The sequence below is a fragment of the Corythoichthys intestinalis genome, chromosome 2, assembly GCF_030265065.1.
Source record: "Corythoichthys intestinalis isolate RoL2023-P3 chromosome 2, ASM3026506v1, whole genome shotgun sequence".
Classification (NCBI taxonomy): domain Eukaryota; kingdom Metazoa; phylum Chordata; class Actinopteri; order Syngnathiformes; family Syngnathidae; genus Corythoichthys; species Corythoichthys intestinalis.
Genome location: NC_080396.1, coordinates 34,139,698 through 34,155,353, shown reverse-complemented (window position 1 = coordinate 34,155,353; position 15,656 = coordinate 34,139,698). Strand labels below are relative to the sequence as shown.

The window sequence follows — 15,656 nt, the reverse complement described above, 5'->3', positions numbered from 1 at the left end:
TTGCTTGCAAAGCGTTAAAAGTAGTGCGTATGTTGTCGTGACAAGCCGGTGGCAGGGGTGGGGTGGGGTGATGTGGGCGGGCCCTATAATGGTCTCTTGTCCCTGGGCCCTTGCAAGTCTGCTGACAGCCCTGACGAGAACTGATTGCCTTTGTTCTGTATTGTTTTCCCCAAATCCTGTATTTTATTCACTTACATCCCTCAGAGTCAGTCTCGTCTTTGCTGTAAAAAACTTTACCATTAAAATGTAGATTTTGGCTGACTAAAATCACACGGCATAACTTAATTCACAAGTAAATGGTCTACACTTGTTTATCTGCTAAATCACCACCGCAAACTCAACAATGGCTGCAATGCTCAGAAAAGAACTTCATTTTCAGGTTCAAACGTTTGAATCTTTTTCGGGTCCTAAGTATCCATGGGTCCACTGATGGTTAAAGACCTGGACGACAAATAAGTGGCCTCTGGTTTAGAGTGCAAGTGTAAATATTAGGAATGGGAACCTATGGCATGAGGCCGATTTGATATGTATCTAGATACACGAGCTGTGTTTCAATATAAAAATGATAACTTTAAAGCCACAGCGATTTGACTACAATTCGGTTGAGTTTGGAAGTGATACGATTTGATCAAAACAAGGCATTGATTTTTTTTTTTTTTAATGTAGATTCATTAATCTCAAGAAAAGACATTTTGAAATTGGTCCACGACTGCAGTTGCGCCAAAACCTCTTCACACCGATTGTTAATTCACACAAAACATTTAAAAACACGATTTCGAGGATATATTTGTGGATTTCAAAAACGGGAAAATCACGGATATAATTGTGGATCTCGAAAATACATGTGAATATCTTGGATATATTTGTGGATCTCAAATACATGTGAAAATCTTGGATATATTTGTGGATATCGAGTATGTGTGAATCAGATTCGTGTGAATATTTTTGAGACAAATCTCTCTCCATTTATGGTCTGCGTTCAGGTTGAAAAAAGAAAACTGTGAAGAAGCCTCGGACAACAGATTCCTTGCCTTGCAATAGCCAATGCACAGCTCAATAATCAATGTATCATCGGATTGCTAGCTGATTTTGTTATCTATTGAGGAGCTCGCTATCGATATGCTTGTATTTCTCATCCTAAAAAATGGATATCGGTCGAATCTTTTTTTTGGTCAAGTCTAGTAAATATCAAGACAGCAAAAAGCAAAGTGAAACAACTTTCTACTTTATTAGGTCAAATGGCAGACATCTCACCTCTAACAACTAAAAGTAACAAAAGCAACAGTCCTACAATTTTCTAGAAAAGCACACAAGGTACACTGCGGGGGGGGGGGGGGGGGGGGGTAAATAACCAACATGTTACAGTGCACCCCAAAATAGTGATGTGAGTTGTACACAGACTGTTATGAATTTCTTCCCTTGGCCATGGCCATTTGAGTGAATGAGCTATGACAAAGAAACCAGAGTATACCAGGCTTGAATGATATTTTGGGGCTTCTCTGTGTGAATGGTCGGTCAAAAAGTGAGGTAAACAGTTGAAATGAACCGCCAACATCATTGTAATTTACTTTTCAACAGGTAAGTTGGCCCAAAAATAGGTGTGGTTGAAATTAAAACATACTGTAATTCCTCAAGTGTGAAATGCTTAACAGGAAATAGCTTAATGGGAAGCATCACACACATCACAGTAGGCCTGAACGATATATCGTTTAAACATCGCCATCGCGATGTGCGCATGCGCAATAGTCCCATCACAAGGACGTGCGATAGTTTTTTCATTTCATTTTTTTTAATCCACAAACGTTTGTTTTGAGGAAGGAGAGCGCACACCCTCTCTTTCCCTCCAGCTCCGCAGTCGTCGGCTCCTCCCCCTGCTAAAGCGGAGTGGAGGGAGGAGGGGCCGAACAGCAGAGCGGAGGGAGGAGGGGCCGTTCTCAAACTGAAAACAAGCAAGCAAAACGTTGAAGGAAGCGAGGGAAGACAGTCTCCAAAAGTAGTTTTGGAAGTATTTTGGCTATCGACAAGATGATAAGGAACAAAAAAAACAGCACTGTCGACAGTGCCTCGCCGTGGTTGCCTCAACAAGAAGTAATCCGTCGAACATGTGGGACCATTTAAAACGCAAGTATCTATGCATTCCTGCTACGAGCTTCCCATCAGAGGCTTTTTAGTACAAGTGAGAACATTGTTACGTACCAACGTTCTTGTCTCAAGCCTGCAATGGTGGATAAACTAGTAGTCTTGGCCAAAAACCAATAAGACCCAGTTAAGAATTGCTGAGCAAGGAGGGTGGACGATATGCAGACAAATACATAACAGCTGCAGGAATGTCTTTTCTTTTTATTCATGTGACAGCTATCAGGAAGGCAGGAAATTTGGAAATTAAAATGGTTCTGTTATTCATCACAGTTATTTGCAGTTATTCCGTTCAATTATTTACAAGTTGAATTGAGTTTGTTTCTTTTATATTTAAATTTATTGTAAATCGTATTTTTCAAATAACTATATATAGTACAGCTGCACATAAAGTTTTGATACTTAATATTTTTGTTTAAATATTTTTTACAACTTTGTTGCTGTTTCGCAGTTTTATATTGTTATATTTTGTGTAAACAACTCAGGGGACTAATGCACTTGCACTTTGGTCAGATTTAATATTTAGGTTCAAATATGTTGACAACTTTATTGTTGTTTTACTGAGGTTTTTATTTATTGTTATAGTTTGTGAAAACTCTTGTGATATTTAATTTTTTTTTTCAAATATGTTTACAACTTTGTTGTTATTTTACAGCTTTTGTTATATTTTGTCAAAAACTTAGGGGACTAATGCACCTGCACTTTTATTTGTCATTTAATGTATTTGCTGCTGTTGAAGTGTAAAATATTGTGTTCAATAAATGATCTACTTTGTGCAGACATGGCTTCCTGGATCCCTTCATACAGTAATCATCATCATTCACAAATGAAACGTTATTATGTGAATACACTGTGGTCACGGTGTGTCATGCAAAGTATTTCCAAACAGCTATTCAAGTCATCTAGTGAAAATTTCTTTAAAAAAAGATTTTTTTTTTTTTTTTTAATATCGCAATATAAAATCGCAATATATTGCAAACCTAAAAAAAAAATCGCAACAATAGTTTTTTCCAATATCGTTCAGGCCTACATCACACACACACATCAAAAAATTAAAAAGGGGAAAAAGTGCAGCCATGTCACTCAAGTCAATTTTTCTTTCTTTCAAATGCTTGTTCACTCATCTGCAATGCTTAGAAAATGAGGCAAAGTGTTACGAAACCACCTCATTCTTTTTCACCAGGTTATACTTGAGAAATGACAGTTAACATGCTCAATGACCGCCCGGCCAGCTTATTGAATTAGGACATAGAAATGAATTAAATACCAACTGAATTTTTCCAGATCAGTGGTATCACAGGCATTCTGACAGCTGGAGGGATCCTGGGGTCCCTAATTTGCTGACATTGTGAATTGGTCTACAAAATCTGTATTTCGTCGACAAACAGCGCAGGGACATATTTTCGATTCGAATGGAACAAAACTTTAAAATGCAGTGAGAGGGCATCACAATTACACGGGCAGGAGATAAAACACAAATACATAATTACTCCACATATATTTTCTGTGCTGTCCAAATGGAATGGAATAAAACTAAAGACTTCTTCTAGTACCGAACATGATCCTGGGTCGGAACATTGATATGTTGTGATCATCCTTACTGTACGTGTGTGCCACCACGTGTTCACAATTTCATAAACCTTTACACTGTATGTTGAAGTTAATGCAAATCTACTAAAGGGCAAAACTCCAGTAAGAGCAGAATGGGGAAATCCACTGATAAAAACACAATAACTGGTGTGTTTGCTGCAGTAACATGTAAAGAGGGGAGAAACACAATCACTTTTATTAAAACAATATTTGCTTCTCTTTACTACCGTAGGGTACACATCTTCACAGCCCCGAATAGCGTAATCGAGTGTGGGCCCATCCCTGAGGACACATTTTGGTTCAGTTCGAAGTGCTCCTGAAATGTGGTCACATGGTCAACACAATTGAATAGAATAGGAAATCCAAACAAAAGGTCAAACTACCGCATGGAACGTCTGCAACATTCCAATCTTTTGTTTGCTTGGCTAAATCGGCCGCCGTCCAATGTTGACTAAAAGCATTTTTTGGTACAGTATACTGTTTTAGAATATACCATAGAAAATCAAAAGTCACCTGGCCTTGGCTTTATTATGTGAACCCTGATTTAAAAAGCTTCTATTAGATCATATTTCAGTTTTACAAAAATATGATTTTTTTTTGTGCATAATGTAACTAACATCAGGAAGATGCCCAGGCATACCCACTGCCGTCCCTTACTTCTTCAGGCTTCCTCCTCATCCTGCTCACTGTCATCAGATCCTGCCATATTAAAAAAAAAAAAAAAAAAAAAAAAAAGACAAGAAATTTGCTTCACTTTGTAGAACTGAGCCGTATATATCAAGGTGCCACATTGCTCGACTTACCGTCGATCACTATTTCTCCACTTCCACCTTCTTCCTGGCTCTCATCTAGGGAGAACATTGTTCTTATGAAAACTAATAGTCTGACGTACCGTCACTGCTTATAGAATTCTAACTGACGAGCATACTAGTAAATGGCAGCGAATGTGCAAGTACGCCTAAGATTGAGCCATTCCCTGCTATAAACGGCGATAGACGGCCATTCCATTTGAACCAGGAGGAATCCAAATGGAATTGGCGTCTATAGTCGCAAACGGAAACCAATGTGTTAAAGAGTAACGCACCTGCGCTTGGCACCCCCTCCTCTTCCCGTTTTTCTTCCTCCTCCTCCTCTTCCTCTTCACCACTGTGGCCCCGTTCCGCCTCACCAGTTTCCTCGTCTGAGTCGGAGATGACTACGCAGTCATCACCATTGCCACGGTTAGCTGCTGCTGCTGCTGCTGCTGCACCGTCGCCGTCACTGGGGGGAAAGCGCGCAGAGTGCGAGAAAATGATATCCAGTGACTGTTAATGATCGACAGAACAATGAAACACTATTCCACTCAATTGCAGTATGCGCAAATATACTTCGCATCTGCCCATCTTTTGTGTTAATGGTGTTTCAATTCCCGGCCAATACCTGTCAAAACGGATGGCTTGTGCAGGATATAAATAAGGCTACGTTCATACTACAGGTCTTAATTAGAGCTGTCCCGACTAGTCAACGTTGTCGACGTCATCGATGACGTAAACGTGTCAACGGGCAAAACATACCGTCGACGGGTAATGACGGGTTAAAAAAAAAAAAAAAAAGACATGCGGATAAGGTCTAGAATGGCGGGCGCTAGCAATACAAGCGGTTGTTACTGGCACCCCCAAAGGGGCCGCTGTTATTTCAATGTGACCGGCATTGTCCGATTGAGCAAAGAGGAAGAAAGTGGGCGAGCGAGAGAGGGAGCGAGATCGGTGAGTTGGAAAAGTGCGCCGGTAGCGCCGAGTTGAGTGGCTGCATCCCCCACGTTTTTGTTTTGGTCAATAAAAGTATTCATAAGAGCCATCCGACGCCTCTAAGTGTTTTTATACACGCCGCCATCTTCCTGAGGAGGAAATCGGACAAACCGACGACAACGAGCCAAGTGAATCGCCAGTTCAATCCTCACTACGGCGAGGAGTTGAAAACACCGCCAATTACAAAAAAGGGCAGAATTGGTAATACGTGAAAGTGGCATAAAGTCAAAAAAGCGGACCAGAATAGCCAGAGCCTGAAATTATTTCAAGGAAAATATGGAGGGTGCCACTTTGTGTACTCTTTGCTAAGCTGAGCTCGCATACCACGGTAGCACGTCGGCTATGAACGAACACTTGAAGCGCCATCACCCAAGTGTAATTTTCGAAGACAAGAAACAACAAGCTGGCGGATTGTAAGTCCATACAACTTTCTAACAATTTTTTTTTTTTTTTTATGGAAGTTGCCTTTATTTGTGTCGTATCAACGTGCATTTTTATGTAATAAAATAATTTATATATAATTATATGATATATTTTTAATTATTATTAGATATATTAGGATCATGGAAGCTCCCACTTGGGGAAAAAATATATATATATATATCCTGTATATACATAATATAATAAAAATATATATGGAAACAGCACTGGCCTGCTTACTGTAATCCACGACTGCACTAATGTTAGTTACTTAATATTATAAAGTATTATTGTGTATATACATATAGTAGTATACTATAAAATTAATACTATATATTTAATTTTTGTTACTGTGAGTATGTGTGCCTTTCATTCAAAATAATTGTGGAACTATTTCAGTGTGCCCTCTACTTTATCTATTTTCAGGTTAAAACAAAAAAAGTTTAACAGTTTTTCCGAACCCGCAAAAAATGTGGAATGCACACCACAAAAAGCATCTGAACTCACACAAAGTATTCTGAAAATGGTTGTCCGGGACATTGCAATTCATTTTAACATTTAGAACAACATAGACAATGACATAACACAAAAAGAGTAACAATTGTTTTGACTCCTGTTAAAGAGGTGAAGTCACAGTGTTTCAGTTTACATTTTTTTTTGCACTCGTTAACGCCAGCAGCATTTGACCTCATTGTTTGTGATTTATTATTGGTATTTATGTTATTTACTTATACGTTAATAAAGAATGTAGGTGTTCCAAAATGGTTTTTGTGAATGAATAAGCTTGAACAAAAATGTCATTATTAAAGTTATAAAAAAATCATTTAAAAAATTATTAGATTAGGCGACTAATCGTAAAAATAGTCGGCTGACTAATCGGGAGGAAATTAGTCGTTTGGGACAGCCCTAGTCTTAATGCATGAATACGATTTTTTCGTGTTTTTCCCGACTCGAGTGAGGCATTAACTTGACGGTCTGAACGCGACAAGTCCCATAGAACTGGCCCATTGCAAATCCGATCTGGATCACTTTCGTATTTGGTTCAAATCCGATCTGGGCCACATTTTTCCAGAATGTCTCGGCGGTCTGTACTGTCAAGTCTCCCAAATCGGAATTCATGCAGCAATTACGTCATCAAAGAGGGAGAGAGACACTACGGTAGCGGTGCAGCTGTGCGTTGTTAGCGCATAGCTTGCATTGAACACGGCTTTTGGGGAAGGGCCGGGCTTGACAATAATCACAAAAAAATTAAAATGGGTTGAGGATAAGCCGGAGAATGATGGTTTTCTCTCTGCTCTATATGAGCAATATTAAAGATTGCTTACACAGCCGAAAGTGTGTGTGCGACATGCACGGACAGTGCGTGCATGCTATTGATCCATATAAACTTTGAATATAAGCCTAAACGGGGATTATTTATGTCTGTTATTTGTGTCCTCTTTTTGAAAAGCAAAATATGATGTCCCTGGAATGACTGATGACAGCCAGCATCAGTGGTCATTTGTTTTGATGCTTCTGCGCATGCAGGTCTTCTTGCTCAGCGCGTGTCAGACTGCGAATTAGTGAGCATGCGTAATACTTGAATGGTCTCAAAGGACAAAGGCAGTCTGAACGGGCACGCCAAAAAAAATCGGATTTGTGCATTAAGACCTGTAGTATGAACCTAAGCCTTAGAGGTGGGAATCTTTGGGCACATAACGATTCGATTACAGTCACGATTCGATTATAAATCGATTATTGATGCCCCCCCCCCTTTTTTATCTGCTTTAAATGTTTCGTACATTAGTTACAAAAATTGTACAAAAATCGTCTTAGGCTTAAATAAACGACAATTTCAGTGTCAAGTTAACAGTTCAAAAGAGTAAATACTCAAGTCCCCATTCTGTATCAGCAGCTTTAAACTACATTCAATTAATTTAATGTTGTGAATCAACCGTTAAAGTTGTTAAAATTGCTCCCGTTATTCCATAATTTCCCTTCCATTTTCGACACGTGAAAGTTTTAAAACGGTTTCATCATTTAAAGATAGATTCAAGATTTTCCCGATTTAGGAGTATTTTAGATAAAAAGTTAATTAGGTTCGCTCGGAAGGTTCACTACAACAGCCTTCCGGAGAAGTCTTCTGCTTTAAGATGGTGGCTGTTTACCAACACCGTCAAGTCTGTCATCTCGCATTTAGTTTTCTATAAATGTTCTGCTAACGCCACCGAGTCGGTCATTTCGAATCTAGTACTTTATACATGTGCCATCTATCGTAGCATTATGTGGGCGTAGTTTGTAGCGGGTGTCAACAGCATTCAGGTTAATCTATCTAGCGGCATGAGTTAAGCATTGTCATTACCCGGGTAATGACAAGCATGATGTTTACTTTCTGTCCGTTCCTCATTACGTCCCAAAGACCGCGCTGACTGTGCAAAACCAAACCAAGAGAGGTTTGCTGCTTGTGGCCATCATGAGTCGAAACTTGCAACAACAAACATAACGACTGGCTCAAAACAGCTTGTGATGAACCTTTGATAAGGTCTGTGCAGGCAAGAGGCCGTACACGGCCTGAAAACTGATTTACAGTTAACCCTCAGTATACTATTGTTCGCCTATTGCTTTTACATTATGAATACAGTGGTACCTCTACGTACGAAGTAGGGCTGCAGCTATCGAATATTTTAGTAATCGAGTATTCGACTGAAAATTCTATAAATTAATCGAGTAACCGGATAAAACTTTTTTTGCCAATGGGAAAACCCATTGGCAGTGTATCAAATACTTGCTCTCCCCACTGTACATGAGAAAAAAAGACATTTAATTCAATATTGAACCATTTTCAGTCAATCAATGTCTTTATTTTCGATGTACGTTGTTGAAAACAGCCAACAATTGCATCTCAGATGTGACTAGGAAAAAAAATTCACTGCTTTCACTCAAAAAACTTCTAGATCTTATTAAAAAAAAAATTTTTTTTTTTAAACATTTCTTACCTAAAAATGTAATTACGCTTGATAACACACATCACTTGAAAGCTACGTGTTGTTTCCATGTGTTTCAATTTAATTCCCATTTGTGTCAAGCTATTTTTAAGTTCTAGTTAAGTTTTAAGTTAGTCTAAACTGTAAGTACTGATAGGATTTTGAGTTTTTGCAGTGTTCAAAATAAATGTATGATACCTGCTGTATTGGAGCACATTAGAGACCAGTGCTACTTGGTGTTTCATTCAGCAATGACTACTGAGCTAAAACTGACAGTTAGTTTTATTATGTTTTAATTTTACACCCTCTTTACTCTACAGCGCTGTGTTTTTACAGATTAAATAAAGCCTGTAAGTAAGACACGTTAACCACGCATCGACAGTGGTCATAATCAATAGAAACCTAGCCCTCCGAAGGGCTAACGTTACGTGAGCGAGTGACAGTCACGTTATATTTATTAGCGATGAGAAGTCTACTGCTTAAAGATGGCGGCTGTTTACTAACGCTGCCCAGACGCAGCCGAGTCTGTCATTTCGCATCTCGTCCTAAATGCATGCGATATCTATGAGATGCATCGGACACTACCTGCTACCACTTATGCGGGCGTAGTTTTTAGCAACGTAGGCGTAGTTTGTAGCAGCTGTCGGCTGCAGTAAGTTTTCTTTTTTTTGTTTTTTATTGCTTCTTCCTCTACGCACGTGACGTCAGCGCGTTGTCCCGCATTAAAAGTAGTCCGGGCAAAACGTGATGCTTAGAGCTGGCAAAATTAAACGATTCCTCGAGGTGAATAAAATTACTCGGATCAGTTTTTAAACTCGAGTTACTTGAGTATTCGTTTCAGCTCTAGTACGAAGTTAATGGTTCTAGGACTTTGTAAGTCGAAATGGTCGTATGTCGAGCAGGATTTTCCCTTTAGAATGCATTACAATTCCATTAATTCGTTCCACAGCCCAAAAACCTACATAAGATCCTTAATAAATACTGCTGGTATTATTGCAAATAGCAATTACATAGAGCATGATAAATAAAAATCGGAATATAAAAATAGTAATAATAATAATATCTGTAATAATGTAACAAACCGAGTTCTAATGTGGAAGATGTATTTTGCCTGCTGTATTTGAAAGCACCGCGTGGCTGACATGACAGAGTGGTCGGGTGCATTAGAGTTTTTACTTTCACTTTTCATGTTCTGTTGTTGGCGTCAGCTGCAGCGGACAGTATGTGTGTTGTGTTGCACAAGTTCTGAAATAAATTATCAAAAACCTGACGAAGTTGGGGATTTCTTTGGCGACGTTACAATCATAAGTCACTCTACCTTATAAAGACTGGCGAACAGAGGTCGTCGGAGGACTGTCAAGATCGTAGACATTCTACAGCCGTATCTCAAGCCAGTTCACAGACGTGCACACCAAGCTCGTATTTTTCTATCACTTCTATCTTCATTTCAATGGTAAGCGTCAACTTATTCCTTTTTTTTTCACCAGCTGCACTAACATTCTTGGAACCCATGTTGATTTCTCTAACAAGAAAATCCGTTAATCTTGCGGGAAAACAAAGAAACTGCGACGCTGTCCTAAATCGTCGTATTTTGAACACGTCGTTGGATGCAGAAACAAATGGCGAGTCAAATTTTACGTCGGATGTCGAAAAGTTTGTGTCGAAGCGATCGATGTCGAAGTGCCACTGTATATTGCTGGTACTGTACAATATTATGGTTTAATTTTTGTAAAAGGATAAGCATGTTTGATCTTTTTTTTGTTTGTTTGTTAAACAACAATATAAAATTCATTGAAATTTTACAAGGAATAAAACGTAAATAGTGTACAGTGCAAAAGATCTGCTGTAGATTTCAAAAGGTTTTTGAATGCATCAGCGATTCTGCAAGCAAGACGTGGTAACAAGATTTGTTGACCCAACTTCTTTGTTACATCACACATTCAACGTGTTTTGTCAACTTAGTCACTAACTGTTAGATAAATAGACTGACATCTGATCTTGTATCACTGGAAGACATTATGATATTACAAGCCCTAAAATGCCAACCAAAAATAATGTCTTCCTAGCTAGTAGTTTATGAGACCTAAAAGTGGGAGAGCAAAGACACCGATATTACTTCTTAACATGTTGAAGGATGGCGAGAAGCTTTGGGGTTGTTGGCTGCCATTATGACAGAATTTAATGTATGATCCACTACCTACATAACACACAAATCGAAGATAGAAAAACGACCAGATGGATACAAACAATATTGGGAAGGCAAGCTACCTGCCGTTCTCTCTTGGCTGCCAGAGTGGCGTGAGGTAGTATCTCAAAGGGTCCCTGTAGAGGTCATCCTTCAGTATCTACACAACCACAGATTGAAAAACAAAAGACAATACAAACGTAAATGTCAACACACTCAGTTTACTATTTACAATGAAGGCAAATTAACACATTGGGATTATTTTTTTAATAGTGTTGCTACCACTGGGTACAATTTTGCCCCCCTCAAAAAAAAATTGGAGCACAATCAGTTATAAATACAGTACAGTAACAAAATATAAAAAAATTAAAAGCCTGATATTTGCAGGTGCGCTTATTCTTGTATTATTACTGCGATTTGTTTACAAGCTTAGAACAACAAATTCTTGCTGTTTTTTTTTTCCAACTGTGGATGTATTATAATTAAGATAAGAATACGTTGCACCATAGTAGTATCGAGTAGCAGCGCCCAACCCAGATTGATATGTGCGGGAGGTGTGTTGCCCTCAGCAGTACCTGCGCAACATCATCTTGCCCAGGGTCACTGTGGTCGCCAAACCAGCTGAAAAACGTCTGGTAGACACCGCGTGACATCTTCCGGGGTTCACTATGAGCCGTTAAATTGTGACCACGATGCCACAGAATGGCATTGGAGAAGGACCTGGGAGTTGCTGCAGAAGAACAGAACATTATTCTTGTTAGACCAGTTTGTTTCAAAATATGGTAGAGAGAAGTTCCAACCCATGAAGCTTGATTTTGCTCAAAAAAATACTGTGTGTCCAATAAAATCAAAGTAGCATTTTGTGTATTTGTACCTCCCAGTCCAAGGTGCAGTTCCTTCATAATGGTGTTATTCTGGAAGTACGGGTTCCGTCGGAAGTGGAAACGAATCCGGAAGCCCACTTTTTGATTTTTGAAAGTCTCAATCTGATGGCAAGACAATGTTAGTAAAAAAATACGTCAAATATTTACAAACACAACTTATGCATCGAGAGAATTATTTCCTGTTTTTTTTGCTACAACTTACAAGGTATATTTGTAAGTCTACAGGAGTATCAAAGTGTAATACGTGAATGAGTCAACACTCACGTACAATTGAGTTGTATTAAATATGTAGGTTCAATACACTTAAATTTAATCCATAAGAACAGCTTGTTTTTAAACTTTTATTTCAATACAATTTTACCTCAAGAGGTTTTTGCTTATGATTTTATGATTCTTAACATGTAGAATTGCATTTTTACTGTCGAATACATTTTTTTTTTCTTGTCATGTCTGTTCATGTAGTCTTCTGTTTTCATTTTTTCTGGCAAATTTTGGATTTTTTTTTTCGTGACATCACAATTTGGTTACACAACCCCCCCCCCCCCCCCAATAATATAGATTTATGTGAAATTTGATGGTGCTGCTGTAAAATGTTGACTTTATTAGTGAAAAACTATTGCTTTCGAGTGACATAACATTTTTTCCCTTTTCCAAACAGTTTTCAGTTGTCTTGCGTAATTGTTTTTTGATTTTGCTAAGGGCAAAGGTACTTGACGAACCAAGTATTTCAGTACAGTGGTACCTCTACATACGAAAATAATTTGTTCCAGGAACTGGTTTGTAAATCGAAATGGTCATATGTCGAGCGGGATTTTTCCATAACATTATAATTAGATTCATTCATTCCACAGCCCAAAAATCTATGCTAAATCCTTAATAAATACTGCAAGTACAATTAAATGTAGCAACACTGTCACCTTAACTTAGACTGCGAACGGAAATGGGAGGAGACAGCTGGTGCTTGTGGATATGGTGAGCAGTGTTCTAATTTAACAAATGCATCATATAAGACACATATACAACAAATAAATCATGACGAAATACCAAAAGCATTTTTATTTTATTGTCAACTTAACTTACTGGTGAACAGAGGTCAGAGGAGGAGACAGCGGGTGAGTAGGTAGGTGGGGGCAGTGAGCCGCGTTGTCTAGCCATTTCACTCACACCACGCTAATATTTTTCTATTTTTTTCTAAATTACAATGGTATGTGTCACCCTTTTCGTTTTTTCACCACCTGCAATAGCCTTCTTGGGACACGTTTATTTCTCTCACAAGAAAATCCGGCGTGCGTCCGTCTTGCAGGAAAACAATGAAGTTGCGAAACAATTAACTTGCGACGCCGTCATAAATCGTCGCATTTTGGGCATGTCATCGATCGTCATGTCGAGACAAATCACGAGTCAAATTTTAATTCGGATGTCAAAAGGATCGTATGTCGAGGTAACACTGTAGTTGGAATCAAAAGTTTGAGAAACACTACATTTATACGTCATACAAAAACTGCTAATTGTATTTGTACGAAAATAACTTGCACAAATTTGTACAAATATGCTTATCTACCAGTTTGTTGAACACGCATCATTAATCCATGGGTATTTTTTGTTACATTTTACTTTAAGGGTGAGCTGTGAGATCTCAGAAACAGTACTTTAAACGGAGCTCCAACGTCGCAAGTCTATTTCCTACCTCGAGATCAGTCATGTAGCTGAGCGCATCCTCATCAGTCTCATCAATATGAGCAGAGAGGTGCGGGTGGTTCAGTAACTGGGGACCTCTGTGTCAAGGCCAAGCATAAACCTGTTTACTTGCATCATTCACTCTAAGTACACAGTACAGCCAGAAAGATGGGGCAAGTCGCCAGCGAAAGGATACGGCGGTGACCCAGAATCCGGGGATGGTTTTAGTGATGGAGCTACGTTGATCGAGATGCGGCCGCCGCATGCGGCCCATCTTCAGCTCCAAGCGTTGGTGGAGCCATGCGCTTTTCTTCTCGAGAGCTTCCAGTCTCATCTGTACCTGCGCCAGGAGAGCCACTGACTGTCTCATCTCGGGAGCCATCTTAACAGACACAATGGCGCACTCACCGTCCTCATTGTCCTCGTTCTCGGACGGGAAAGAGGAGCTTGGAGTGGAAGAAGATGCAGACATGGATTCGTCACCTTGGCCAGCGGTGGCCGTGTCCTGTCTGTCTGTGCCTTGCACAAACGTGGAACTGTCCGCGGGAGCCGCCCGCGTTTTTGAATGAGGTCGGAGGACATGCTGGTCCCCGCGCTCTTTGCCTTTGCTCAACCTTTTGAAATGTCTCGCTCTTTCCGATGAGCATGGCGTCTCTCGGCTGTTTTCGCCGTCTGGCGCCGTGAGGCTGGCGAGGGCTTCGGCGGCTGCGATGGCTGCCGAGTCCGAATGAGACCGGTCCACAAGATGACTCCCGTCGGGTCCTGTACTCGTATCCCCATCGGCTTTAGCATCTGTCGGAGCCTTAGACGACTGCGCTTCCTCAGCAGAACTGGAGTTGTTGACGGATGAAGTAGGAGCACCTGCTAAACTTTCCGTTTCCTCTTCCTGCTCTGAATGTCTCTCTTGTCTCGCCGCTTCTGTGCTCTCGCCGTTTTTGCGTCGTTCCAGTGAGTTTTCCACTTTCGAAGACTTACTTGGAATAGAGTCCGCCTCGTTCTGGTCCGGTGACGCACACCTTTTCATCGATTCTGAGTCCGCGCTCTGCTTGCAGTCAGCCAAGTCACTCATCTTGGCGAGCTAGCTAGAACAGCTAACAAGCTAGGTAGCGCAGCCGCGAACTCAATTGGCCGTAATTATTTCGTCGAAACCATTCACATCCGAATCAACAGGGCGAATAAGCGTCGTCTTCGCGTGCTGGTGCGATCTGCCCCTTGACGTATCTCAACATCATCAATAACGACTGACGCCAGAATGCAATCGAGGCCTACTAAAAGCGACAACAGGGAGCAGTAAAATGCTAAAGCTAGTTAGCTCTACTGTACGTTACCCATGTCGCGTATTCTAGGAGTCACAGCGCCACGTTTGCTCCAAAAAGCCTAACGAGGTGCAAGCAGCGAAGCTGCGTCGCGTTATTATCCTGGAGTTACAAAGCGCAGTTTTTGTAATTACTTTGTGTTTGCTTAATCCGTTCTCTTACTATCAGCGTTGTCGTCTTGATGGACAAACATTGTGCTGATTGGCTACATCTCATCGCGCTAAAAGCTTTCAACCAATGGGATTCAAGGGTGTGTTTACTGACTGATAACTGCGCAGAAGTGCAGAGTAGAGACTCATCGCTCGAGTTGATGCGTCATCAAATTGTTCAATGTTAAGGGATTTTTATCTTCTTCATCTTTTGGTGATATTTGTCTACAATAATTACATCGAACCAAGGAAGGAATGTGGGAAAAAGTTTAAACATACATTAAACATTTTTCCCCTTATGTAATATATATTTATTTGGCCTGTCAACAATAACGCGTTAACGACCATGATGAATCTGGAAATATTAACGCATTAAAAAAAATAACGCCATTTACCGCTCACACTAAGTTTGGCCACAACTGCCTCCTGTAGTCCCACACGCTGATGTTTACAATCTCCGCACGGCAATGCAGGACAAAATGCAGCCAGCCACAATGAGTGAGGATGATGACCCAGGACTGCTTCATGGCAAATTCCGTTTTAAAAAGC

General features: G+C 40.0%; 1 protein-coding gene across 2 annotated transcripts; it reads right to left on the bottom strand.

Annotated features, from left to right (window-relative positions):
• Positions 1 to 3,044: 3,044 nt before the first annotated feature.
• On the bottom strand, positions 3,045 to 15,183 carry tspy (testis specific protein Y-linked). Of its 2 annotated transcripts, XM_057830127.1 has the most exons (9): positions 13,839 to 15,183; positions 13,653 to 13,730; positions 11,956 to 12,067; positions 11,657 to 11,811; positions 11,165 to 11,241; positions 4,811 to 4,986; positions 4,530 to 4,574; positions 4,384 to 4,425; positions 3,045 to 4,042 (listed from the first exon to the last, which is right to left on the bottom strand). In XM_057830127.1, the coding sequence occupies exons 1-8, from the start codon at positions 14,709 to 14,711 to the stop codon at positions 4,388 to 4,390; spliced, it is 1,554 nt and encodes a 517-aa protein (XP_057686110.1). In that variant the 5' UTR covers positions 14,712 to 15,183; the 3' UTR covers positions 3,045 to 4,042; positions 4,384 to 4,387. The 2 variants fall into 2 exon arrangements, with proteins under 2 accessions (XP_057686110.1, XP_057686109.1); XM_057830126.1 differs by having other exon boundaries at positions 3,045 to 4,425; positions 13,839 to 15,182.
• Between the last annotated feature and the right edge of the window lie 473 nt (positions 15,184 to 15,656).